Source organism: Protopterus annectens, chromosome 3.part1 (genome assembly GCF_019279795.1).
Source record: "Protopterus annectens isolate FY-2018-M chromosome 3.part1, PAN1.0, whole genome shotgun sequence".
Classification (NCBI taxonomy): domain Eukaryota; kingdom Metazoa; phylum Chordata; order Ceratodontiformes; family Protopteridae; genus Protopterus; species Protopterus annectens.
Genome location: NC_056732.1, coordinates 1,652,027,561 through 1,652,053,820, shown reverse-complemented (window position 1 = coordinate 1,652,053,820; position 26,260 = coordinate 1,652,027,561). Strand labels below are relative to the sequence as shown.

Below are 26,260 nucleotides of genomic sequence, written 5' to 3'. Positions count from 1 at the left end.
GCGGGCATCGGAGGATCCGACGGCATGTTATAGTTACACCGTTTACCAAAAACAAGCCTGGCACAGTCTAATCTTCATTTAATGGTGCGCTTATTAAATCTAGCACAAAAGCGACACCCAACCACATCGTGCTCAGGCCCCAAACAAGGAATACAGAAAGAATGATAATCCCTATGAGGTATCTGTTTCCCACAAGAAATACAATTATTAACTTTTTCTGACATCCGGATAACTGAGGCAAGAAAAGACAAAAATTTCCCCAACGGGGTACTTAGCCCAACTTGGTCTTCGGTCTGAAACTCGATAAATGAAAATTTCAGAACGCCGAACGGCACTTGCAAACACTGCTTCTGCTTCGGACCATGCGGCAAGAAAGACTGAGGATATGGCGTCGGTCATGCACTTAAGTACTACTACGTACTGACGTCAGCTCTAGGCGACAATGACCGATGCCAGCCTAGCTCTTTGGTATTCGGGCCGACCGAGGACAGCGGACTACCCACAGGTTATGACTGCAGCAATGTGAGACGAACATCTTCCCATTAATACTGCTAATGAGCCCATGGCAAAAGCAGGAGATGAGTGTGGGGGCTAGTCTAGGTATGATCATTATCTCTCAATGACATATGCTAACAATTGTATGAAAAAGTTACATTTTCAGGGCAGGATTGATGGAAAAGGTTAAATGCACTGCTTGTGCAACACTATGCTGAGTGGGCCTCAGTATAAACAGCCAGCTATACAGTGAACAGCATCTTACAATAAACCACAGGCACAGAGTACACAGCTACACATATCAATCATTGGCAAGTCTAGGCCATAAAGCACTACATGTGCTCTACAGAAAGCAATTTTTTTCATGTATCCTAGTCACTGTGTTGTTTACGGCCAAGTTAAAAGGTGGGAATGTCCTTTGTGTTTCATAGTTTCATAGTTTGGTACTAGGCTATCTGCCCTGGGGCATTTCTAAGCCTAGCCATAGTGATGTGGCTTTCGCCACCCCATGTAATGGTACGAAAGTGTACAGTACAGATTTAGAATACTGTGCCTCTGTCTAGTAGTGACACAGTGAAGACCCCCCTACATAATAGAATTAGTTTACTGTGCCTCTGTCTAGTAGTGACACAGAGATGACCCCTGGGGTAAACCTACGATCTCCCATCCACTCGTCAAGATTTCTCTTGAAGAGAGTCAGTGAGGGGCTCTGCCTAACATGAACTGGGATTCTGTTCCAGAGTATGGGAAGCCTCTGAGTTATGAATCTGTCCCTCCAGCATGTCCTATTCATATTTGTGCTAAGGTTTAAATCTTTAGCTCGTGGTTCTGATGGATTTGGATTTTCTGAGGTGGAGCATGTCCATCAATTCCTGATTGGACATGGCCTTGTACGTCAGGCACAGATCACCTCTGAGCAGGCGGTATGCTACTGAATAGAGCTGGAGTTTCTTTAGTCTGGCAGCATATGACATATGTTGGAGACCCTTGATCCTCTTGGTAAGGTACTTTTGGGGTCTCTCTAGCTATCGGGTGAGGTACATACCAAATGGGGCATTGTACTCAATCATGGGCCTGATAAGGGAGGAGTATAGGGGTACAATGACCTCCTTTGATCTGGATGTGAATCCCTTCATGATAAGGTGGGCAAGGTAGAAAGTCTTTCTAACCACTTTGGCAATGTGGGTGTCAAATGAGAGGTCACTATCGACTTGGGTCCCCAGGTCTCTGATTACCTTTTCCGTACTCAGTGGGTTACTGTCTATGTGATAATTTGTGGGTACTTTGTTTTTCCCAAAGGGGATGACTATACATTTTTTGGCATTTAGTTTAAGGCCATGACTCCGGCACCAGTCGTCCGTTTCAGTGAGGCCTTTCTGTAGGATGTATGTGTCAGCTGGTGTATCAACTATGGCGCCTACTTACCTGGGTAACACCCAAACAAATAAATAAAATACAGCTTGCCTGCTACTAACTCTAAAGACTGATCTACAAAACACAATGTGAGCAGCTCACGTTCTACTGAAAGAAGCTAAACTATAAAGATAAGCCCCACATTTCATTACAACGACCAAGGAAAACTTTTTAGAAAAAGGGGGACTTTTCCCCACATCCTATATATTGTATGTGCTGCCTGGTTTACACCAATGTGATTTTTTTGCAATAATTCATATTCTGGTTAACATCTAGCACCATTACACAAGTCAATGCATTCAAGTATGCTATGATGAATATTTACCTTTAGAACGGTCTTCTGCAATAAATTAGGGAGTAACACAAACAGGAGTTCAGAATTTTTATTTTCTGTTTCAGGAGGTTCGGATATAGCACCAAGCAGAAACTCTGTTAAAACTAAAAACAAAAGATGAAGGTAAGAACCTTACAAGGAAATATTACAGAAAACGAAGATTCCCCTTGAAATAATGAACTGGGTAGTATGTACTTTAAACTACATCTGCAAGATTAATAATTATCTTCAAGACAGGATTTGTTGGCTTAACATGACGTGCCTCACATGGTTCTTCCCACTTTGTCAATCTGACTTTATTCTTTCTCTTCTACAACCCTCTAAATGAAAGTGGCCCATCAACCGCCAGTGTCTCCACTGGAATATCCACCCAAACAAATTCTCTGAGCTGCAAAACACTTTATTACCAAGTAACTACAACATTAACCCTTAGCTAATACCTTTGCCATCCAGGGAAGCAAGCACTGCAAAATGTATGGAAGACGCTAAATACAACTTAGTGCAAGGGCTTCAAGAAGTGTAAAAAAAATAATGTATGCATTACTGCCTCTTACACTAGCTATGTCCTACTACATTCTGTTAGTACATGAAATACCAATCAGAAAAGAAAATATTTAGCAATTAACTTAATATACAGAGTCAGATGGCTAAGCAAATTTCAGTTGACATCCATAAATGCACCAACATCAAACATGATCTATTACACAAGAAAGACAAACAGCAAAGCAGAAGTCTGGCCTGCAGATTGGAGATCGTCTTCCCTACCAGAGATTGATTAACAAACAATAGGTAAAAAGAAAGGGATAAGGGAGTGCTGAAGACCAGCTCTCAGAGCTTTAAGACTAGAATGGAAGCTGCTGTTTAAAAAATGATCATTAGTTGGGCATATAATAAATATACTGTGAGCTGCCTGTTAAATCAAAGGAGGTTAGAAAATACTGGAGAGATTGGAAATGCATTTAACAAAGGAAAAAGGGGATATGTGCAAGGTTCTCAAATATGCAACTAAGTCCAAGTCCACAAGGTTTAGGATTTTTGTTTCCAAGTGTCTGCATATGTACTTTTATACCCCATGCAGACTTCAGAGAATTTTTCCTCAGGTAGAGAACACATGCTGGAGGTGTGATAAGAAGCCAACTCTAGTAGTAGACCCACAACAAGCGGTGTACCCTTAGGATCGGTCTTGGGGCCTCTACTGTTTGGAATATACTTTTCTTAGGTGCAAACCAAAATCAGTGGTCTGTGGCTGACTTAAGTTTGTAGATGACTGCAAGCTGGGCACAGTCTTAAATTCCCCTAGTGATGTGAACATCCTTCAAGAGGGCCTTACCCAAACTAATGACTGGTGCCAGAAGCATGGTCTCAAACTGAATGCCAAGAAATGCATCATTATCCCCTTTGGGGAAAATGGCATCCACACTAATTATCACATTAATAACGTACTAAGCATTCTATTAGTCGTGACGGACTTGGGCACCCAGGTTGATAGCAACCTGACTTTTGACCAACATGTTGCCTCCATTGTACGGAAGGCTTTCTACATGGCCCACCTCATAAACAAGGGTATTTCATCCAGGAACAAGGAGGTCATAACATCCCTGTACTCCTCCCTTATCAGACCCATTATTGATTCCATTGCTTCTTTCGGTATGTACCTTGCCAAGCACAAGCAGCAGCTGGACAGACCACAGAAGTTCCTGACCAGGAAAATCCAGGGTCTCAAACACCTAACCTATACAGACAGGCTAAAAGCCCTGTCCCTCGACTCACTTCATACAGACTGGTCAAAGGTGACCTGTGTCTGGCATACAAGGCCATCTCAGACCCAGCCTTGACAGAGATGCTGCATATCCACAAGTCAAACTCCACTTGCACAACCCACATACAAGAACTTAACCTGGTCTGTGACATTAATAGAACTTGTTATGGGATAGATTTGTGTCCCAAAGACCCCCTACATCTGTGGAATACACTCCCTCTTCATGTCAAGCAGAGTACCTCTCTAGCCCTGCTTAAGAGGAACCTAGATGACTGGATGGGAAACGGAAAATACACCACTGGGATCCCACCTGTGTCCCTGCTGGACAGGGAAAACAGGTGCTGACTTTGAGGGAACATGGTTGAAATTCTTGGCTAAGCTTATAAAGGCCTCCGGGCAAACAGCCTAGTATTATCCTATGAACCTAAGAAAGAGAGGTAACTGGGAACGTGCTTTAGGTAGTACAATGAGTTGGCAGACTTGAAAATTCCCTACAGAGTACTTCATCAGAAATGATGGGGAAGCAAAATTGCTGTAACTGATGAGATGATTCCTCTGAGCTATAAAGAACGGTTGTGTAAGAACTTACCATAACCTTGGATGTCCTTCTCTTCCAAGTTGCAGTATTCATAACTGTAGGGAGGTTTCTGCCTGCAGCACCAGACATCCGGCCAGTATACCACAGTCTTAGGAGCAGGGGTATATGTGACGTTTGATGTCAGAGCCATAAACGGACGTTGGCTATAAATGTGACATCTGCACATACCCACTTCAGAATGGACTGCCGCATACAATGGTACCCCTGGTAAGCAAGAAGAGAAAGGGGGAAAGCTTTTCAGATCCACATGTGAGACCAGGGCAGAGGGTGCCTCATGCAGGCATGTGCCCGCTGCTGATGTTATACTGAAGGAGGGATATGTCCCAACAGGTAATTAAACAGGTAAAGAGGGGGGTAGAAGGGTGTGACTGAATACTGCAACATGGAAAAGAAGGACATCTAAGGTTATGGTAACTTCTTACACAACTCTTCTCTGTCCTTCTGTTCTCATGTTACAGTATTCATAAGTGTAACGAGAGTACCAAAGCATCTAGGTAGGAGTCTGGGAGGAAGGATGTGGTCCCTGGTCTATGAGACCCTGTAGGATGGAATCTAGGAAAAGCCCCGTTCTAGCTCTGGAGACCAAATCTAGTTTATAATGCTTGGTAAAGGTATGGACAGATGACCAGGTAGCCGCTTCTAGGATAGAAGTGTAGTCTACTCCCCTGAAGAAGGCAGCTGAAGAAGAAGTAGCTGCCCTGGTGGAGGGGGCTTTCACATTTTCAGATAGCACTTTCCCATGAAGGGAGTAACACGGAGAAATAGCCTTTGAGATCCAAGAAGATATAGTCTGTTTTGAGACTGCCTTCCGTAAAGCCCTTGGGTGGAAGGAGACAAACAGCTGGTCAGACCTTCTAATAGGTTTGGTTTTGTCCAGGAATTACCCAAGTTGTCTGTGGACATCTAAGTAATGTAGAGGTTCTTTCAGAGGAGTTTTGAGGTTGAGGGAATAAGACAGGAAGGTTAATGGTCTGATTTAGGGATAGCTCATTAACCATCTTAGGCGTAAAGGAAGGGTTAGTCCTGAGGAAGACCCTGTCTTTATGGAAGATGAGGCAAGTCCCATGTAGGAGGTATTGGCTTATTGGGGTCTGATATGGAGGATCCCTTTCAAAAAGGGCTTAACCTCTAACCTGGATGCCAACGGAGGTACCAAACAAAGACAAGTGGAAACTGCAGACAAGTGGACCTTAACAGAAGAGTACGTCAGTCCTGAATGTAGAAGCTCACACAAGCAAGAAAGGACCACGGGTGTACAGGTGAGTAAAGGGTCCTGGTTTTTCTTTTGACACCTTCTGCAGAATCTTTTCCATTCTGACACATAATGTCTCCCGGTACTAGGTTTCCTGGCCTACTGCAGGACATTGAGTACATCCTCTGAGTACAGTTGTCTGAAGGGGATCACAACTCTATCACCCAAAAAGTGAGTTCTGAGATTGATCACCTGAGGGTGTATTAGGGACCCCCCCATCTTGTGTGAGTAAGCCAAAGTGGTGGGGTAACCTGTGGTGATTGCCCTTGGCTAAAAGGTGAAGAAGGGGAAACCAATGCTGTCTTGGCCAAAAGGGGATCACCAGCAGGATTTTGGGTTTGTCCCGCTGGATCTTCAGAAGGACCTTCTGAATCAGTGTGAAGGGAGGAAAGGCATAAAGATACATTCCCGCTCAAGAGAAAAAGAAGGTGTGCACTTTCCAAGCTTGAGGACGTGGATACCTTGTAAAAATCAGAAGCATCTGCCTGTTCTGGGAGGAGGCAAACAGATCTGCCTGAGAAATACCCCACTTGTGTACAAGATCCAGGAACACCTCTCTGTGAAGCATTCATCCGTGAGAGGGTGCAGAGGTTTTGCTGAGAGTGTCTGCCATTGCATTCCCTGCTGAAGGAATGTACACTGCTTGCAGGTGGATATGAAGAGTTGATGCTAGAGACCAAATCTGTATGGCTAGGCTGCAAAGTGAGTAAGACTTGTTTATGTACCACAGGGCAGTCATATTGTCTGTGACTACTTTCAAGGTGCCTGGTAGAAGGACTTGTTGGAAGATCTGTAATGCTAGGTGGAGGGCCCTCATCTCTTTGATACTGATGTGCTCCCTTTGCCTGAGTGGAGACCACTCTCCCTGCACTTTGCTTAGTTTGCGGTGATATTGTAGAACTGCCCCCCCCAACCCAGGTCTGAAGCATCTGTAAAGATCTGCTGTAAGAGGGGAGGTAATTGCAAGAGTATGCCCTAGTTGAGATTGATGGCTGCAATCCACCATTCCAGTTCTTTTTTCAGGCATGGTAGGAGACAGAGAGAGGTATCCAGAGGGTGAGAATGTTGGCTCCAACGAGTCTTCAGAACCCACTGGACCTTTTTCATATGCAGCCTTGCCAGAGGGAGCATGGGTACCAAGGATGCCATGTGGCCCAGGACTCTCAGAAATTCTCTGACTGGTAGAGTTTGAAGAGAGAGAAGATTTTATTTTTGAGGTAATGTGTGAGGTCTGCTATCTTCTTGCAGGGGATGAAGCCTGCCATCTTGTCTGTTCTGATCCTGCACTCCAAGAAGACTAGGTGTAGTGTAGGGGTCAGGTGGGACTTTTCCTGGTTCACAGTGATCCCTAAGTCTGCCAGTGTGTTGGTCACCAGCTGAATGAAAAGCAACTCACCGAACAGTTCAAAATAATAAAAAAAAGCCAGATCCACACAATCCAGTGCAGGTAAAAGCACAATTTAAAATACTTCACTTTTCTCTAGTGCTTCGGCAGGAATGTCTTCCAGGGAGTACAAAATTCAAGAACTAGAGCCAAGTATACATAAACGTAAAATAAACTCATTAAAAATCATTCAGTTGAACAATTATGCAATAAAACATTTCACTAAGGCTAATTAAACACAAATAACATCTAGTAAATAAAAAGTTTCCATGTACATTCTGAATTTAGTGCCAAAGGGATTAAAGTGCCATATTTTAAAATGCAAATACTTTCTTTATATAGCAACTCATTTTTGGCATAACTTGTTCCAAAATACTAGCCTTTAATAAATCTGGGTTACTATAGTGGAAGTTTTTAAAATGTACAGCAACAGGACTGGTTATTTTCTCTAACCTAATATCTATAATGTGTTCCTGCAGTCTCATCTTAAAGGGTCTTTTAAGTTTCTCCTATATAAAAGAGTGCAGGGACACCTCAAAACATAAATTACATTAGGCGTACAGCAGTTATAACTTCCTCTAGGATTAAAACTAATCCCATTAATATAATTAAAAAGTTTACTACATAGTTACATACTGAACATTTAGTACAAGCACTCATTCCTTGAACAATAAATTCTTTATGTAAACTTTCTACAGATTTAATACATTTGTTATTAACTATTATATTCTGTATGTTTCTGCCTCTGGTAAAAGAAAAAATAAGATGTATACATAAGGAATTAATAAATTCCTTAAATGTAAACAAGAAAGGCCAGAATTGTTTAATAATCTTAACTTGTTGGTCAGAAAAAGCATTATATGAAGTGACTACATATATTTTTCTTCATTCATGTTTCCCCTATCTGATGTTCTTCTACTTTTAACCAAGTTATTATAATCATCATAATTATTATAGTCCCGACAAGAAAGAGTATCTTTCAATTTTGTCAGAGCTTTTTCAATATCAATAAGATGATAGCCTCTCCTCAAAAACATATTTATTGTAACACACATTTCTGTGTATAGCTCCTTGCTGTTATTACATAATCTATATACTCTTGAAAGTTCCCGAAAAGGGAGAGAATTGAGTAAGTGTGGTGGGTGGCAATTAGTCTTATGCAGGAAATGATTGCTATTTTCAAATTTTCAATGAATTCTTATTTTTACTTTCTCACCTACAACTCCTGTCAAACCTACATCCAAACATACAACAGAATTTCCGGATTGTAGGCCATCAAATTTGATTTGGAACCTATTATTATCTTCCAAATCTTGAATGAAAGAAGCCAGCATATCTAAGCTACCCCAACACACAAAAAAAATCAAATAATCTATAAATCTATGATATGTAACAATAGAATTAGTAAAAAATTGATGTCTATACAAATATTCAATCTCATATTTACCAATAAAAAGGTTGGCATACATGGCGGCAAAAGATGACCCCATAGCCGTACCTATTTGTCTACAGATATCTTCACCAAAACAAAAATAGTTATTATTGAGACATAATTCAGTTAATTCTAGTATGTAGTTACTTACTGGGCTATCACCAAGAAAAAATATGTAGAGCTTCTACACCAAATATGTGCTGGATGGAAGTATAGAAACTTTTAACATCGATGGAAACCCAATACATACCTTCTGTCCACTCTATATCCTCAATTTTATTCAAAAAATCAAAAGCACCTTTAATAAAAGATGGTAATTTAATAAACATATGGCAGTAAATAATTATGTAGAAAAACACCAATATTACGCAAGAAATAATTAGCTGAAATTATTGGCTTGCCTGGGGATTTTGCATACTTTTATGCAGCTTTGGAAGACAGTAGAAATAAACCATAGAATTATTGTCACTGTAAAGCTTTTTTCTACATCTAATTTGGTAAAATAACCTAATCTAAAGCCTTTAGATAATAACATTTGAAACTTTTCATTGACGGTCAAATATTCTTGTACTAACACTTTATTATACACATTTTCATCTCTAAGATGATCTAAACACATTTTAACATATTGCTTAACATGCATTACTACCAGTTGGTTACCTTTGTCAGAAGGCTTAAAATAAGCTTGTTTTATTCCCCTAATGCTTTCAGAACGTTCCATTTCGTTTTAGACAAATTGTATGTAACCAAATCTTTATTTTGTATAAATTCTATATAAGCCTGTTCTAAAGAAAAATGTACCAAGGCAGAAAATTGCTGTACACCTACATGTTCATATGGTGGTATAAAATCACTAGAATATTTAACATTAGTAGTATCCAAATGGAAATAACCATTAAGAACATCTGCATCTGATGCACATGTATAGAAACTATCCACAGAATCAATCATATCATCTAAAATATTGACATCTGAAATATTAAGTTCACTGAAATCACAATTAATATGAGTAATTTTAGAAAAAAACTTCATCAAATGTAACTTCCTGCACATTCTAAATACCTCTATTTTCAACATGTAAAGTCTAGATAAAGGTGTGGGTATAAACTTTAAACCCTTACGTAACAGAGTATCATTTAATGGAACATTAGAAAGATTTACAACAGTATTGGTCTCACCATTTGTATTAAAGTCCAAAAACACAAAATCAGTTCCATTTATTCCTCTTGTTACATTGTTGATAAGCCCCTCGATAATTATTAGTTTTGCATTGGTCTTGAAACCCCTCCCCAGGGCTTCGCTCAGTCTCTGCTGTTTGTTTTCCGCTCCAAAAATTACTCGTTAGATATTTGGGTTTTTATGCCTGAAGTAAAGGTGGATACTGATTGTCCTCTGTGTCCCAGTCTGTAGAACTCTGAGAAGAATCTGATGAAGGTCTATATGTCACACGTTCACTGGAATTGCCTCCTCGACCAATAGGAGAAGAATTCTGATGGGATTTGTTCCTATTGCCTTTCCAAATGAAAGCCTTATGGTTGTTGTAGTCTCTAGTGTCCCTTTGCAATTTGTTTTTCTTTTTCATTAGATCCTGTTCCAGATCCACCAACTTCTCACTAATATCTGCTAATTGTGATTGCAAATGAGCAGGGCTCATTCTAGCTGCTAAGGAAGTACACATGTTGGAAATTTCTTCCTTAAGTCTACGTTGTTTTAAGTGTCCTGCTCTATTAAAATATTCACCCATTCCATCGCACAACAATGTGCAGCTGCTATCCATCTTGAAACTGTTTTTCAGTTTTATCAGACAAATCAAATGGCATGGACGGATTTTTAAAGGCACGACGCCCTCTGGGTGTGATGCCCAGTTCAGAGCAATGCTACATACTCAGTAAATTTAGATAAACTGTCATTTCTTTGGTCATTAACTGTTCTAGTTAATTTAAACTGTCAGAAATTTCCATTGAAAGGCATACATGAGTTCGCTTACCCACCGATTCAAAGGGATTCAAAATACGTTCTTTACGACCATCTTCAGTTACATGTCCCCAATTTACAATGTTGTTCTCCACTCGTTCTGAGGTCCCTTCTTGAATGGGAACCACATAGCTCTCCATACTTCTTTGGGTAGAATCAGATATATCATCTCAGAGAATTCTAGGCAATTGTAGATTAGGATCACTGGCCATGAAAAGTCTTAATGAAAAGCAACTCGCCAAACAGTTTAAAATAATAAAACAACAAAAAAGCCAGATCCACACAATCCAGTGCAGGTAAAAGTACAATTTAATGAACACTTCACTTCTCTCTAGCGCTTCAGCAGGAATGCCTTCCAGGAGTACAAAATTCAAGAACTAGAGCCAAGTACATATATACACTTAAAATAAACTCATTAAAAATCATTCAATTAAACAATTATGCAATAAAACATTCAACTAAGGCTAATTAAACACAAATAACATCTATTAAATCAAACGTTTCTATGTGTCTTCTGAATTTAGCCCCAAAGGGCTTAAAAAGTACCATATTTTAAAATATAAATACTTTCTTTATATAGCAACCTAGTTTTAATATTTAAATCACCTGTTGGTCACCAGCTGGAGGTGATGGTAAAGGGTGCGACAGTCCTGGTGAAGTATTAATAGGTCATCTAGGTATGGGTATATTTGAATACCCTGTGTTCTGCAGTGGGCAATCACTGGAGCTAGACACTTTGTGAACACCCTAGGCACTATGGAGAGCCCAAAATGTAATGCAGAAAACTGAAAGTGCAAGGAACCTACAGAAAAACGTAGGAATTTCCTGTAGCAAGGGTGAACTGGAATGTGAAGGTAGGCATCCTTCAAATCTAGAGATACCATAAAGGCCTGGTTTGGAATGAGGGGCAAGAGCAGATGCAAGGTGAGCATTTTGAAGGTGTGAACCTTGTGGAAAAGGTTCAGTACGGACAAGTCCAGAATTGGCCTCCAAGGACCATCTTTCCTTGGGACCAGAAACATCCTTGAATAAAATCCATTGTTTATTTGTTGTGGTAGTACCATTTCTATGGTGCCCTGAGCCTGCAATTGCTCGAGAATAGAGTGGAAGAGATGAAGCTGGCTTGGAGGAGGTTGGGGTATCCCCTGGAAGGGGGTGTAGTATCCAGCAGGTCATAAAATAACCTTTTTGAATGATGAACAGGACCCAGCCCTCTGAGGTAATCTTCTGCTAAGAGGGTAGGGAGAGCGTGAGGCAAAGGGACAGGGGTATGGAGGAATGTAGTGGGTTTGAATCACAGTGGAGGTGGTCTGCCCTGGTCCGAAAGGAAGTGGTAGTGGCAGAGGAAGGAGGTTTAGGAGTGGAATGTTTCCTAGGTTGCCTCCGTCCCTTAGCGTGAGGTGGAGCCGAATGAGAGGACTGTCTCCTAACAAAGGTAGTCCTTTGAGGGTAATTTCTATGGTATCTAGGAATAGGTGAAACCAGTAAATGCTTTATGTTTTGCAACTCCTTACCCTTTTCTTGTAGTAATTTGAGGAGCTTTGTAAAAGTTTCACGAAAAGGGCCTTATTATCTAGTGGAGCATCTAATAACTTGGTTTGTACATCCATAGGAAATGGTTGGAGGGTCACCCAGGAGTATCTCCTCAGGACAGAGCCTGAAGCTGAAGATTTAGAAGAGGCTTCCACCGCAATCATAACTGCACTTAATGGAGTGCCTGATCATGGTGGAAAGAAGGGTGTTAAGTTGGGTCTTAGCAGGTAGTCTGGTACCTCAGATAATAGAGATGAAGCCTTAGAAACAAACCTGGCCATATGGGTTTGGTAATTAAGGGTTCTAACAGCAAGAGTAGTAGTAGTATAGACCTTCCTGCCTAGCCTATCCATGAACTTGCTGTCCTTGTGTCCTTGTCAGTAGGGAACAGGGAGAAAGAAGGGAGCTGTCTAGAGATTTGTTAGCAGAAAAGTACAGTTTTGTACCTACCATAAATGTAGATGTTCGAAGATCCACATTGCTGCAGTTTGTACACAGTGGTCACGCCCGTCTGGTGCGGCCGAATATCCATCAGGGTAGCTGGCTGTGGTCAGCCAGGACTGACGACAGAACGTGAGGGGTGAGGCCTGCATGACGCGAAACCCCGACATATCCTCTCCTTTTTCTTTTCCCCAGAAAGACTAAAAAAAAGCAAAAAAGGTCAAACCAAAAACAAAAACCAAAACAACCAGCACTAACTATGCATATAATATATATATACAATATAACAACAGCAACCAGCCCTAGCCACCAAACACACAACTATCTAAGGGAAGGAGGGAGGAGGGAGGCAGCAATGTGGCACTTCATCTATCTACATTGTAGGTAGGTGTTGGTACCTACTGCATTCTTGTCTTCACATTGCTCATTGCTGCAGTCTCCTAGAGTCCCAGAGGAGGTGGAGAGGAGGGCCAACTACGAAGCTACAGCTAAGGCTGCAGAGGCAGCCTGCCCTTGCCCAAGGGGCAGGGCAGCTTAGGCCCTACCCTCAGGTGAAGAGTGAAAATAAGCATGATGCTTAGAAAAAGTGCACAAGTCAAAATCCAAAAGTTTGCCACTCAATATCCCCCTTGGTTGCCCCTCCAGTAAAGAAAGTGGAATGGGGCTAGTCCCAGCTGGAATAATCTTGCCATGATGCAGCTTGAATAAAGCAATGCAAACCAAACAGAAAAGAACCAATTGTTTTGATGTTTTTTGTTCCTATTGCCTTGACTTGAGCTTGCAAAGCAACAAGAAACAAAAAAGAAACCCTCCACTGAAATAATAGCACTTAACCTTTAGTTCTGTCCTAAAGTGTGCAAAAAGCCTTAAAAATTATTTTCTCTTTTTTTGTATTTTTTTAGGTTTACATAAAGTTTGGTTTAAAATAAACTAGAAACCACAAGCCACATAAGAAACCACTTTAGGCATAAAGGAGAGATAATGGAAGGAAAATCAAGAAAGGCTTTGGAAAATCATAAAAAAGTAAGACAGCCTTAAGGGCCTGGAGGTAGAGGCCAACCTTCTTACTTCTGGAATATTAAATCAACACAAAAAGCGGTTCCTGCATCAGCAAAGGTTGTCAAGTCAGGATCTCCAACTCAAATTGGGAGTTTGAGCAGGGAGTAAAGCTAGATGTGAAGTCTTATATTCTTTGGGAGGGGAGGCTCTGCGAAAAGAAAGATACAGAAGCAATGGTGACTAAAGAATCATAGTGACAATGGTGTGCTGCAATCGGGAACTGAAATAGAAAGAAAGAAAAACCTTTGTTTAATTAAGAGAGTATTAAGATAAACAGTAACTCAGTAATTCAATAAGAAAAAGAAGAAATCTACAAAATATTAGGAAACCAACATCAAAATATTTGTCAAAACAAACACTTTCCTTGTACTAGGTACAAATTCCTCTGTACTAACATTCCTAACTTTCTGCTGCTCCTAGAGGCCCAATGCTGTTCAAAAAACCATATATGGTTCTGTGATTCAAGCAGAGAGTGAAGCTTGACATTTTACAGCAGCTACCAAAATCTGGAGCAAAGGGTGTGGAATCTCAACAGGCAAATGGTGGGCTTCCGTGCCAGACTTCTCATAGGAGGTACCAGTAGACTTCTCGGCAATGGGTACCAGTGTTTGGCTTCCAGCTTGTCCTGAAAATCATCCTGAAGTGAAGTTGGGAGCCTTTAGAGATACCTTTGGGAGGAATGGCAGAGGTGGAAAGGCATACATGAAGATTGCTCCAATTGAAAGAAAGAGCATCCACCTTCTCAATGGCAGCTGCAAACTCCCTTGGAGCAAGCAATGGATCTATGTAAGGTCTCAAAACAGCAACTGAATCTTCAGTCTACCAGAGGATCATTTTCCACTCGTGGGAGTTCCCCCAGATTTACACAATTTTTCTGCTAAGGAACAGACAGTTTCCACAGAAACCTGGTGAATTGGGCCATCCCTGGCAGAACTCACAAAATCAACTGTAAGCTGCATAGAGGAAAAGAATGTGTTCTCATTGTTGATGTGCCACATGACAGTCTCCACAAAATCATGTATTGCCACCTGCCCACTGGTGTCGTTGATGTTGACACAATTAATCTGTTGTCGAACTCCTGTGAAACGACTAGGCTGCCCTGAGATAGTTGCAAATGAAACAGGTTGATATGTTTTGTCCTTCATGTTGAGATGTTTTCATGCAAGCTTTGTCTGAGGCATCTGTCACAGGCCCCTTTTTCATGAGTGGCCAAGCTTTGTCTAGAGCCTGTTTATCTGACATGACTGATCTGTCCACAAAAATTCTTTTCTGACTCCCGTATTATTTGAATGATTTAGGAAGATCACACTAGTGCTGTGTCCATACATTTGAGATTACCATTGGATCCATTCCTTGGCAGATGTTGTCCATTGGGAAGTATATGGTGATTGGCATTTGATATACAGTTAATTGGCAAAGGACTGTCCTTGCAGATCAGGATACCTGATGAGATGAGGCCTGTTGATAAAATAGGCTTGGAATTGGACTGATAGGTTATAGGCCATCTGGGATGATGTAAGGGATCTCACACCCAAGGGATCATGTCTTGAGAGGTACTAGATGTGACTTTATTTTGTTCACAGAATTCCTAGATGTCTTAAGACTGCTGACTTGAGGACCAATTTCTGAAAGACTCTTCTCTTCCTTGAGCCAGAATTAGGCCTATGTCATCTTCAGATAGATCTGTATTCCAAGGATAGATGAAGATCTTCTTAGTTGGAGCCAAAACTTCATTGAACACTGATCCTGATTTAGATAAGAAAAAGGGTAATAGAGAAGAGAAATAGTGTGAACAGCTCGGCACATTGAGAAGAAGGGACAAAAAAGCATAGGAACATGAAGATAAGCCTCCTTGATATCAAAGTTACCTCGGCGCAGATGAGATCCAAAGCAGAGGTAAGATAGAGCTCCAAGAGAGGACATTTTGAATCTTAGTTGTCAGACAAGTGTTGAGGCCCAGCTGCTCCAATTTTGCTGTTGAGGATAGATAAATCTTTGGTACTGTCAGATAAGTGTTGAAAAATCCTAAATCCAAGAATGGCAGAGGAGGACTCGGCTGTATGGCCCTAGTCGAACAACAGAAGAAAAGTGTTTGTGAACCTCTGGCCTTTGGGTGTGAGGCGTGGCCCATGCCTTTGAGAAAGGACGCCTTTGATGGAAATTCTTTGTGTAGCGTGGGACATGACATCAATAGGTATGGAAATGGGTAATGTAACTCCAATTTTGGCAGTGGGGTACTTAACTGAATACCCATCTGTCCTGGGTATTTTCAGGCCAATTTTCTTTGAAATGAGTCAAAGGATGCTACGCTGCCTTGAGCAGGTGCCCTCAGTCTGGCTGAAAGGAGAGAACTCCTGTTTACTTACTGAAAGGACCCTGGAGAACCCCCCTGACCCTGCCTGAATAAGAAGGGATCCTGTTCTACTGCTGAGCCCAATTCGTACACCAAACTTGAGAGGCCTACTAGATAAATGTCTTTCTGAGTAGTGAATTAGACTTAACCTTCTTCATAATTTTAGGACAAACTTCTAAGCAGGGACCTGTGCTGGACTTCAGAAATCAAACCGCATCCTAAAAGACTTGTTTTAGCATTGTTTAACAAAAACAATCCCCTCAGGAAGGAGGAACTGCAGAAGAACTGATCAGTGGCAGCACCCTATCCGAGGCCTGTACAGCATCAAAAAATTCTTGCAAGAATTGATCACCACAATTAGAAGAAACATGCACAAGGGTGGAAAACTCCTTACAATCAGCCACACACTGCCAAAGCCATAACCTTAGAATGCAAAGTGCCTTTTTCATAAATAATTCTAGAAACACACACTAAACTGGCAATTTCACCAATGAATAGCAAAGTGGAAGAAAGATCAATTGAAATGCCCCATGATTTTTTTGTATAACCTGTGAAAATGCGCAAAGAGCCCCTGAGAGTAACGAAGCCTTAACCAGAAGCCTTTTCTGCCTTTACTTATTTTAACAACTGCCCTAGGACCCTAGGAAAGATACTCTTAACAACAGAAGCCTTAACACTTTTAATCCCATTTAACAGGATGTCTAGGCCTGTCCTCAGGATTAAGGAAAGCTTCCATGAGCTTATCTTCTTCTACATCTTAAACAGGAGGTCCCATAAAAACAGAAGAGGCAGGAGGCCAAAGAATTAAGAAAAGCTTTTCTGGAAACAGAGAAGTCTACATCTTCCCACTAAGCCTTATCAAAGGCCCCTGCTGGGCTACCTAAAAAAGAAAAATCTAAGCCTTTTATAGGAGAGAGAGAAAATCAATCACATCAGAATGTAAATAAGGAGAGTGAAAACTGCAAGTCAGAAGAAAAATACTCCAGGAGTTCTGAACAGAAGGAGTAGAATCATCAGCATCTGAATCCCTGGGGGAGACATCAGGAGGGGATAGAACAGTGATCACTCTAAAACATCTGAAAGCCATTTTAAGCAGCCTCTTCTCACCCACAGTACCTGGGCAGCTAGGGGTAACACTAAAGATCAAAATGATGGGCCTGCCTAACCATAGCCTTTGAAAGCTAAGGCCCTGCCTAGCCCTGAAGAGTAGGGAGTAACATAGGAACATGCCACCTTACCCTCAGCCTCCTCTACTATGACTGCAGGGTCTGTGGGGGGGGGGTCTAACAGGTACCAAGTGTCCTGAGGTACTTTATAGAACCTGTCTGGGCATCTGGAAGCTGGGGGCTGAGAATCAGGGGCCTGTGAAGCAGCCAGAAAGGCATCTTGAAAGGCCGGAAGCAAGGGAGGGACAGCAGATGGGGAGGGCTGGTCCATTTGCAATAATTCGAAGTACCTCTTATTTGTTTCTGAAACATCTGAGGCCTGCCATTTAAAATGTTCTCTCATGAGAGAGACAGTATGGCCAAAAGAAAATTCTTCCCCTGGGGACTATGGGCTGATTGAGTCCTCTTCCTCAGGGGTGATAAAAGTCCTTGGAGCATTCAATTTGACAGCAGTAAGTCAGGGATTCTTCAGAGGTGGAGTGTTCTTCCTCTGATTTATCTAAGGCCTGTACTGGAGAAGGAGCAGATTGAGGTACCTGCAACTGGAGGGCCTGGAATGCCTTGAAGAGATTTTGGGAGAACACTTCCCACCCAGGTGCAAGTTGCTGTTCTATATGTTTTAATTTCTGTTTCCTCTTCAAATGAGTGGTAGGATGGGTCGCTTTAGAAATAGATGTCTGGGAGGATATCAGAGTGGGAGTAGGTCCCCCTCCAACGCCACAAGCTGTGGTTCCCCCTCACCATCACAAGCTGATGGCTGATCTACTTCAGTGGACGTACTCATCATTTCAGCCAAACCGTCTTCCATCATGGTTCCCGATTCAAGCTGAGAAACGGATGTCTGATGGGACCCTGAGCTATCATTTGCCTTGAGAGTCTCATCGGACTTCTTAAGTGCAGCATGGGCATCGGGTCTAAGTTTTTAGCCTTCTTCTGTGGCGGCTCGTCGGAAGTAGCTAAATCATCCTCCATGCCTAACACCGGATTCTGTAGTTTTCTAGTTATAATTTTAGTGCAGCCAGATGGCTGCAGAGAGTTTCAAGCACAAAAGATTTACAAATTTCACAAGACGTATGGTCGTGGGCCTCCCCTAAACAGAATAGGCACTTATCGTGGGTGTCCTTGTGAGGAATTTGTCTCCCACAAGCACACTTCCCATTTCTAGTTGACATGTATGTCTGACAAGCTAATTAATGCATAACAAAAAACCCAGAAGGCCTAGTCAAACGAGCGAACTGCTTCCTGAAGCTGGCAATCCACGGTCAGACGATCACTGCGGCAGAAAACTTTTGAAGACATCACATTTATAGCCAAAATCGGTTTATGGCTCTGACATCAAACATTGCACATATTCCTGCTCCTAAGACTTTGATATAATGGCCAGATGTCTAGTGCTGCAGGCAGCAGCCTCCCTACAATTATGAATACTGCAACATGAGAACAGAAGGACATCACAGGATCTGAATTGTCTAGGCCTTCCCAAGTTTAATGCTACTCGATGCCTATAAAACAATTAATAAAATGTTTGAAAATGGAAATCAAAATCTAAACCAACTTTAAGTGAAGCACTGAATATTGTAAGAGATAAAAGAACTGGAGGTGGGATCTTTAGAAAGGGGAAGGAGCAAATTACATAGAAATAAATGGAAATTGTGAGAGCAATACATACAGAATAATGTTCAGGAGGAGAAGTGAGATTTAAGGAAAGGCAAGAATTGAGTAAAGTATATAATGTTGGAGTGAATAGTATATAATGTTGGATTGAATGGCAACTGTTAAAAAGAAAACACGTGTACTGCATAAACATAATGAAAATGTCACTGTGGTTTGTTTTCTTTTCTATTACTGTGTGTCCTTAAATCACTGTGTAAACTGTAATTTGATAACTATGTTTTTGTTACAAAAGTAAAATTACATAGGAAAAGTGGGATCAATACATGCACAGTAGGAAAGAGGTTTAAAAGAAGGCAGGATTTGAAAGAGCTATGAAATGGTTGAGTCGCAATGATTGGATATATTAAAAGTGAAAGTGATGTATTATGTTTGCAGCTACAGTTGTGTTAGCACTGTTTGCAATGTATAATGTTTGCAACTGAGATTGTGTCGCTATGGTTTACTTTCATTTATATGAATGCAAGATTGCCTATGCCATACATGATGATAATTTAATAAAGATTTCTTATTTAAAAAAAAAAAAAGATGTTTTAAAAGTAAAGACAAATAACAGCTTTACAGTTACAGAAACAAAAAGAAATCCCAGACAAAATTAACTTTTTATTATGGATACAGATGTAAATGTGTGTGTGTGTGTGTGTGTGTGTGTGTGTGTCTATACATCTACATCATCATGTCATCTCAGTGATTACAGATCATTCAGTCTAGTGCCACTTCACTAATGTGCCTTCTTGCAGGTGAAGCAGTATTCAGTAAGTGTCCGATCCAAGGAAAAAATTTCAAGGTTGACAGTTAACTCTGCATGATTACAGAGGAAGGAATTAAGCAGTGAATGCTTTCCCTTTTCCTGTGGTTATGTGACCTAAGAAAAAATATGCGTCTATATTCAATCAGAGGAGGACAGAATATGCTCTTTACTTGTTTATACAATCATTTTATTAACTTATTTTATGTTATTAATCACTTAAGGGAGCTGGTCTAAGACTCTTTTCAGCTATAACCAATTATCCAATCATGTTAATAACAATGTATACAATGTACATCAGAATACAGACATAAGTGCAAGAATGCAACACATAGCAGAATGCAAGGATCACAAACACACATCAGAATGTGAACACTGCAACAAGTATAAGGAAGACAACAAAGAGCAGAATATTAACAGATACTCTTACATTGCTTTGTGTTCTTACTCCAGCAGTCTAATCACTAAAAAGAGTGTCACCATGGATATAAATTTTACCACTGTCTCCATCACCAGCTTGGTAGATATGGCCATTCTGAAGCAATGAAGAAACTGTCTCATGTTTACTGACAACGGGTTGATTCTCAAACTGATATGAATGTGAGAGATGTATTTACACAATGTCACTGGAGGCAAAGCTCACATAAAAGCATTCAATGTCAATCAGGTTGTCAGTAGTACAAACACAATGTATCCATCACACACAATTCAAAGTGGACACATAGATCCACATATGCTGAGGCAGTTAAATGCAACTTTCCAAAGACCTCTTAGAAGAAGTACACATAAGAAATACCCTCAGCAGCCCCAAATGCACTCTCTCAAAACACCCACATCAACACATACAGCCACATCTCTTGGTGCTTCTACTTCCAAGTCCATAAAGCAAGCCACCACAGAATCCAATATTCTGGTCATTGGAGACTCCATTATGAGATACAGTGATGTCCCTCACCCCAGGCTGAGTAAGGAGAAAGAAATTGTCAGTTGTTTATCAGGGCCCATGATCCGCCACAATATGTACATACTTAGGTCATTGGACCAAAAGCACCAGTATGACTCAGTCATAGTCCATGTGGGTGTAAATGACCCAAGACGTACCTTCCTAGACTATACGAAGAGAGACATCATGGAGTTCTCGGAAAACGTGTCCCTGGCTGGCATAAGTCTAGCATTCAGCAGCATTTTAATTTCTCCAAGGATGATGTCACAATATGAACAGAAAATGACAGACTTTAATAATTAACTTAGTTTCTGGTGTCATTCTAAGGGGTGCAATATTTGTCAGCATGCAAGGAGATGGTCAAGAGACAACGCTGCTTTGCCAGGGTTTTCGAATATTAGATAAAATACTGTCTTCCTCTAGTGCATTTTTAAGACAATGCCAAACAAAGCACTTCCAACAAAGTAAATCAAAACCAAGAAAAAAAAGGTGTTGCTGCTCAGTGCTAGGATTCTAAATAAAAAAACTACTATGTACAAGCTCTCCACATCCTAGAGAATGCTGATGTCTGTTGTGGTCACTGAAACATGGTTTAAAGTGCAGGCAGCACACTGGCAGTGCAAGGCTATAATGTCTTCCAGACATTTACACCAGCTACTACACAGACAAGGACTAAAGGTGGAAGTGCCTAGGCAAAATCCCATACCACTTCCTTGCAAGCTATATATCCCGCTCTATGAATCAGGAAACCCATAACATGTATTTAAACTTATTGGAAACCCTCACCATCAAACCCAGTACCATATCCATGGGTGACTATAATGACACACTATTAATTGGGAATCATATACGACACCAAACATACAGGCACAGAGATTCCTGGATTTTGTAAACACAAACTCCCTGAACCAGACTGTCAGTACACCAACCAGGGGTGCAAACATACTGGCCTCACTAATATGGCAGAGGGCTACACACCCCCTAGTATAATATTTTCTCTGATAAGGTTAGACCACAAAATGGTCTCTTTCAAAGTAAAAATAAAACCTGAAACCCCAGCTAAGCCTGGAATAGTATGGAACTACTCTAAGGCTATCCTTCCTACTAATAAGCGATAACCTAGCAAAATTTCAAGCCCCCATAAACCCAGAGAACACTGCTGCCTACATGGAACTGTTCACAGAAACCCTGTGCAAGCATGTTAATAGCTGCACAGAGGCAGCTGTATCCACCAGGAAGAAGTACAGAACTAACTCAAAAAAAAACAAGCCACCCTGGTGGAATCAACAATAGGATGTATAACAGAAGGAAGAAAATTGTGGCAAAAATTAGGTGGTGCATCACTCAGCAAGATTAAAGCACTCTCATCAAACTACACAAACATCTCACCAGACAAAGTTTACCAAAGCCAAATATGAAGTAAATTTGGCCTCCAAGGCCAATCACAAATACAAGGCATTCTTTAACTATGTCCACAGCCTCAAAGGCAATACACAATTGTGTGGAGAGCTCATTGTTAATGGAGCCACCTATACAGAGTAATAAGATACTGCAAACCTACTGGCTGACAAATTGAGCTCCAACTTTACTCCTCTCTCCCTCAACCTTCTTTCAGGAAATATCACCAATTACAACTCCCCTTGCTATTACTAGGGAACAGGTCCTCAATACTCTCCCTAAGGCCAAGAACAAAGTACCTCCATTTTGATTTTTTCCTAATTTACTGCTTTTTGCACTTGTTTTTAGTCCTTTTTTATTTAATTGCATTTATTTAAACTGTATTTGCTTTAATATTGCTACATACTCAAGTGTGCTAGCTTGCACTGCATTTGAATTGTTTTTATTGCTGTTTTAGCTGTTTTTCTAGAATTAAAAAAAAAGTTCTAAGTTTATTTTCCACCTTTCCTGTAACAAGTCTAGTCCTGATACAGATCTGCTCTATCCAGGATTGTCTGTAAGCTTCTGAGCACCCCCCCCCCCCAAGTCTTTCTGTGTTAGAGGGAAGCCTTCTAGCTTATCAGTGGGAGTGGTAAGCACTAGGTAGCCTTTCTACCAAAAGAGGAGTGGTTTCTGGCCGAAATTGTAGTTTACTGGCCGTTTGGGCCGTTTTTCCATCCTTTTCAACTTTCTGGTTTAAAAGCCTGTGTTTACATGGGTTGGCACTTGTTTAAGATCCGTGCAGCGGTGCTGAGCTGAGGTAAACTATTACTGGTGCCAGAAAGTGTGTTCTTCAGTTTTTCCCTTAGATCTTGCTAGTTTTCTCTCTCTCTCTTGCACTTCAAATAGCTTAATCGCTTTGCACTTCAACAGGTTTTTGTAGCAATTATTGTAGCACACCTAAGTGCCATCAGCACTAGTCATTCTTCAAGGAAATAGCTCCAGTATTTAGTAGTTATGACCACCCCTCCGGGCATGAGTAAAGGGCAGTCCCCTGTGCTTTCTCCTATTAACCTGGTGCACTTGGGCATTCTGAGGCAGTGTAGCAACTTTCTCATGTACACAACCCTTTCCTCTTATCTCCCAACACTCATATTTGTGACAGAAGCACTTATATCACCACATTGGAAGCTATGCACTCTCCAGCCAAGACCAGACTAGCTGGTCAAGAAGAGAAGGTCAACACCTGCACCACACCACACGGAACACATAGCCCCCCAGAACATTCACCATCACAGCTCTCGCATAAAAACACAAACCAGACACACCTTCGCGGAGGCTCTCAATAGAAATTTACCCAAACAGCAGAGACCTCCAAGAAAGAAACACACTCGACCACCACAACACAGCACAAACCACAAAACCACAGGGCACATAGGTTGAGGGGCACACTGTGGAGGTGAGCTAAGCCCCTAAGGCTAAACACATTGCCTAATACACTGATCATAGATGACTCAATAGTGAGGCACACAGATGTCCTACTTGCTAGGTTGAATAAGGAGAAGGTAACAGTCAGCTATCAGGTGCCAGAATCTGACATATAACACACTCACTCATGTCACTCCACAACAAGTACAAGTATGAGTCATTGCCCTTGCGGGTGTGAATGACCTGAGATGCACCTCCATGGACTACATGAAAAGAGACATGGTAGAGATCTCGGATTATGTGGCCCAGGCAGGTATGACCCTAGCCCTGAGTAGTACCCTACCGTCGCCCAGAATGATACTACAGTACAAACAAAAAATGACTGACTTAAACAATTGGTTAAGTTTCTGGCATCATTCTAAGGGAATCCAGTATCTGTCTGCTTGGGATGACATGACTGACAGACCTCAATGTTTTGCCAGAGATGGCCTGCATCTGTCACCCCTGTGTTTCCGGGTATTAGCTAAGGCTCTTGCCACCCCTACAGTGCCTTTTTTAGGCGGTGTTCCAAAGACCAAATTACCACCGTAACAGCTACAAATAAATGCAGTTTGAGCGTCATGCTGCTCAATGCTAAATCTCAAGATGCACTCGCTCAAAGCACTCCTCAAAATGGAGAATATCGACATTTGTGCTGTAACGGAGACCTGGTTTAATAGAGGCAGAAAGCATCTCTGTGCTACCAGGCTATAACTCATTCCACACCCTTCGGCCCCAAAACATGGACCAAAGCTGCAAAGGTGGCAGTGTCTCCATATTCATAAAGAATATGCACACCTCCAGACTACTAGCCCAGCATAACGCACCTGAGATACTTCATGCACAACTAACATTGGGTAAGACGGCGATCCAGGTCATAGCCTGCTATAGGTCTCCAACCATGTCCCTAGACTCTCATTCCACGTTCCTAAGTACCCTGGACTCTATCAAGGTCCAACCCAACACACTCATACTAGGAGACAAACTACCCCTCCCATCAACTGGGAAAACTACTCAAGCACCAATACAGTGGCGCAACGATTCCTAGAATACAACAATTCCAATGGCCTGGACCAGCTCATTCTGACTTCCACTAGAGGAAGCAACATTCTTGACCTGGTTATTATTAACATGAGTGACCATTGCTCTACACCAATAGTCAATTCCACCCTGGTCAGATCAGACCATAAACTAATCACCATGATAATCCACATCTCACTCTCCCCAAAGGTAACCATCTTGAAAAATTTCTCCAAAGCTGACTTTGGGCTCCTAAAAACAGAGGTGGCTAACTTCACGGCACCCATGTCAATGTAAAATAGCTGCATGACTGCCGAATCATACACCAATGCACTGTACAAACATGTACATAAATGCATGGAACTAGCCATACCCAACAGAACCAAGATGTTCTCCTCCAAAAAAAGGAAGCCAATCTGGTGGTCCCCTGCCATTAATAAACACTACAACAGAAAGAAGAAACTGTTGCAGAAAAAGGTGAAGTCCCAAGTCTGGAAAAACTCCATTATTAGCCTCAACAAAAAGTTGAGATCCCTCATCAAATCCTCCAAAGCCAGCTATGAAGGCAAAATTGCGGCAGACACTAAAAACAATCACAAAGCCTTTTATAGTTATATCAAGAACCACCACGGCAAAACACATATTTGCTCGTAGTTACTGTACAATGGTACCTCCTATACTGAGACAACAGATATTGCCAACATACTGGCCAACAGATTTAATGCCAACTTTACCCCTCTCTCCCCCCTAAAGGACCAATGACAATACCGGAAGAATGTCAGGCACTCAGCATTACTGCACAGGTTAAGGCTGCATTGTCCAAGGTTAAGAATACAGCTTCTATGGGACCTGATAATATCCCTGGCTGTGTTCTACATGAACTACAAACTGCAAACTGGCACCACATCTGTGTGTCCTGTTCAGTCACAGCCTCACCTCAGGCTTTGTCCCTACCGAATGGCGCAATGCTACAGTCATCCCTCTCCATAAAGGTGGAGCAACTATAGACCCTGGGAATTATCACCCCATTTGCCTGACGAGTCTGATATGTAAAGCTATGGAGCACATCATCATGGACATGAGTAACAAAGATATAGGAAATTTCCAAACTCTAGACCCCACGCAATTTGGCTTTGTGAAAGGGGATCATGGCTGCTCAACCTGGTTGACTTTTTTTGAGTCAGTCACCAGGATCATGGATGAAGGTAAGGCAGTGCATACAGCCTATCTCGATCCGGCCAAGGCCTTTGATACCATTCCTCACTCGGGAATTATTGATAAACTCATCAAACTAGGCATCAGCCCCCATATCACTAGGTGGGTTGCAAATTGGCTCACAGATAGAACACACAGTGTGAAAGTAGCAGACTCCATGTCAGACTGCTGACCAGTCACGAGTGGAGTCCCACAGGGATCAGTCCTGGGTCCTCTCCTGTTCAGCATTTACTTCGGCATTTACTTCTCAGAAGTCCAGGCCAACATGGAGTGACTCTAGCTGACCAAGCTCGGAGACAACTGCAAGCTGGGAGCCATTATTAACTCTCAAGTGATACAGACATCCTACATAAAGGCCTCACTGAGACCAATGACTGGTGTCGAAAACATGGCCTTAAGCTTAACGCCACAAAATGTGTCGTCATATCCTTTGATAAAAACTCCGTTCCCACTAATTACAACATTGATGGGAGCCCACAGAACACTCAAGGCATTATAAGAGATATGGGAATGCAGGTTGACAGCAACCTCTCTTTCGACCACCACATTGCCACTGTGGTCAAAAAGTCCTTCTGTGTGGCACAACTCATTACCAAGGGTTTTGCATCCAGGAAGAAAGAGGTCAT

At 41.5% G+C, this 26,260-nt stretch overlaps 1 protein-coding gene across 1 annotated transcript in view; it reads right to left on the bottom strand.

The window, feature by feature from the left end:
• The window catches only part of PEX1 (peroxisomal biogenesis factor 1), a 1,694,243-nt gene that overhangs the window by 1,281,022 nt on the left and 386,961 nt on the right, over positions 1 to 26,260 (bottom strand). The window contains exon 8 of the mRNA XM_044067676.1: positions 2,234 to 2,346. Within this exon, the coding sequence (XP_043923611.1) occupies positions 2,234 to 2,346 (113 nt within the window). The remainder of the gene's footprint in view (positions 1 to 2,233; positions 2,347 to 26,260) is intronic.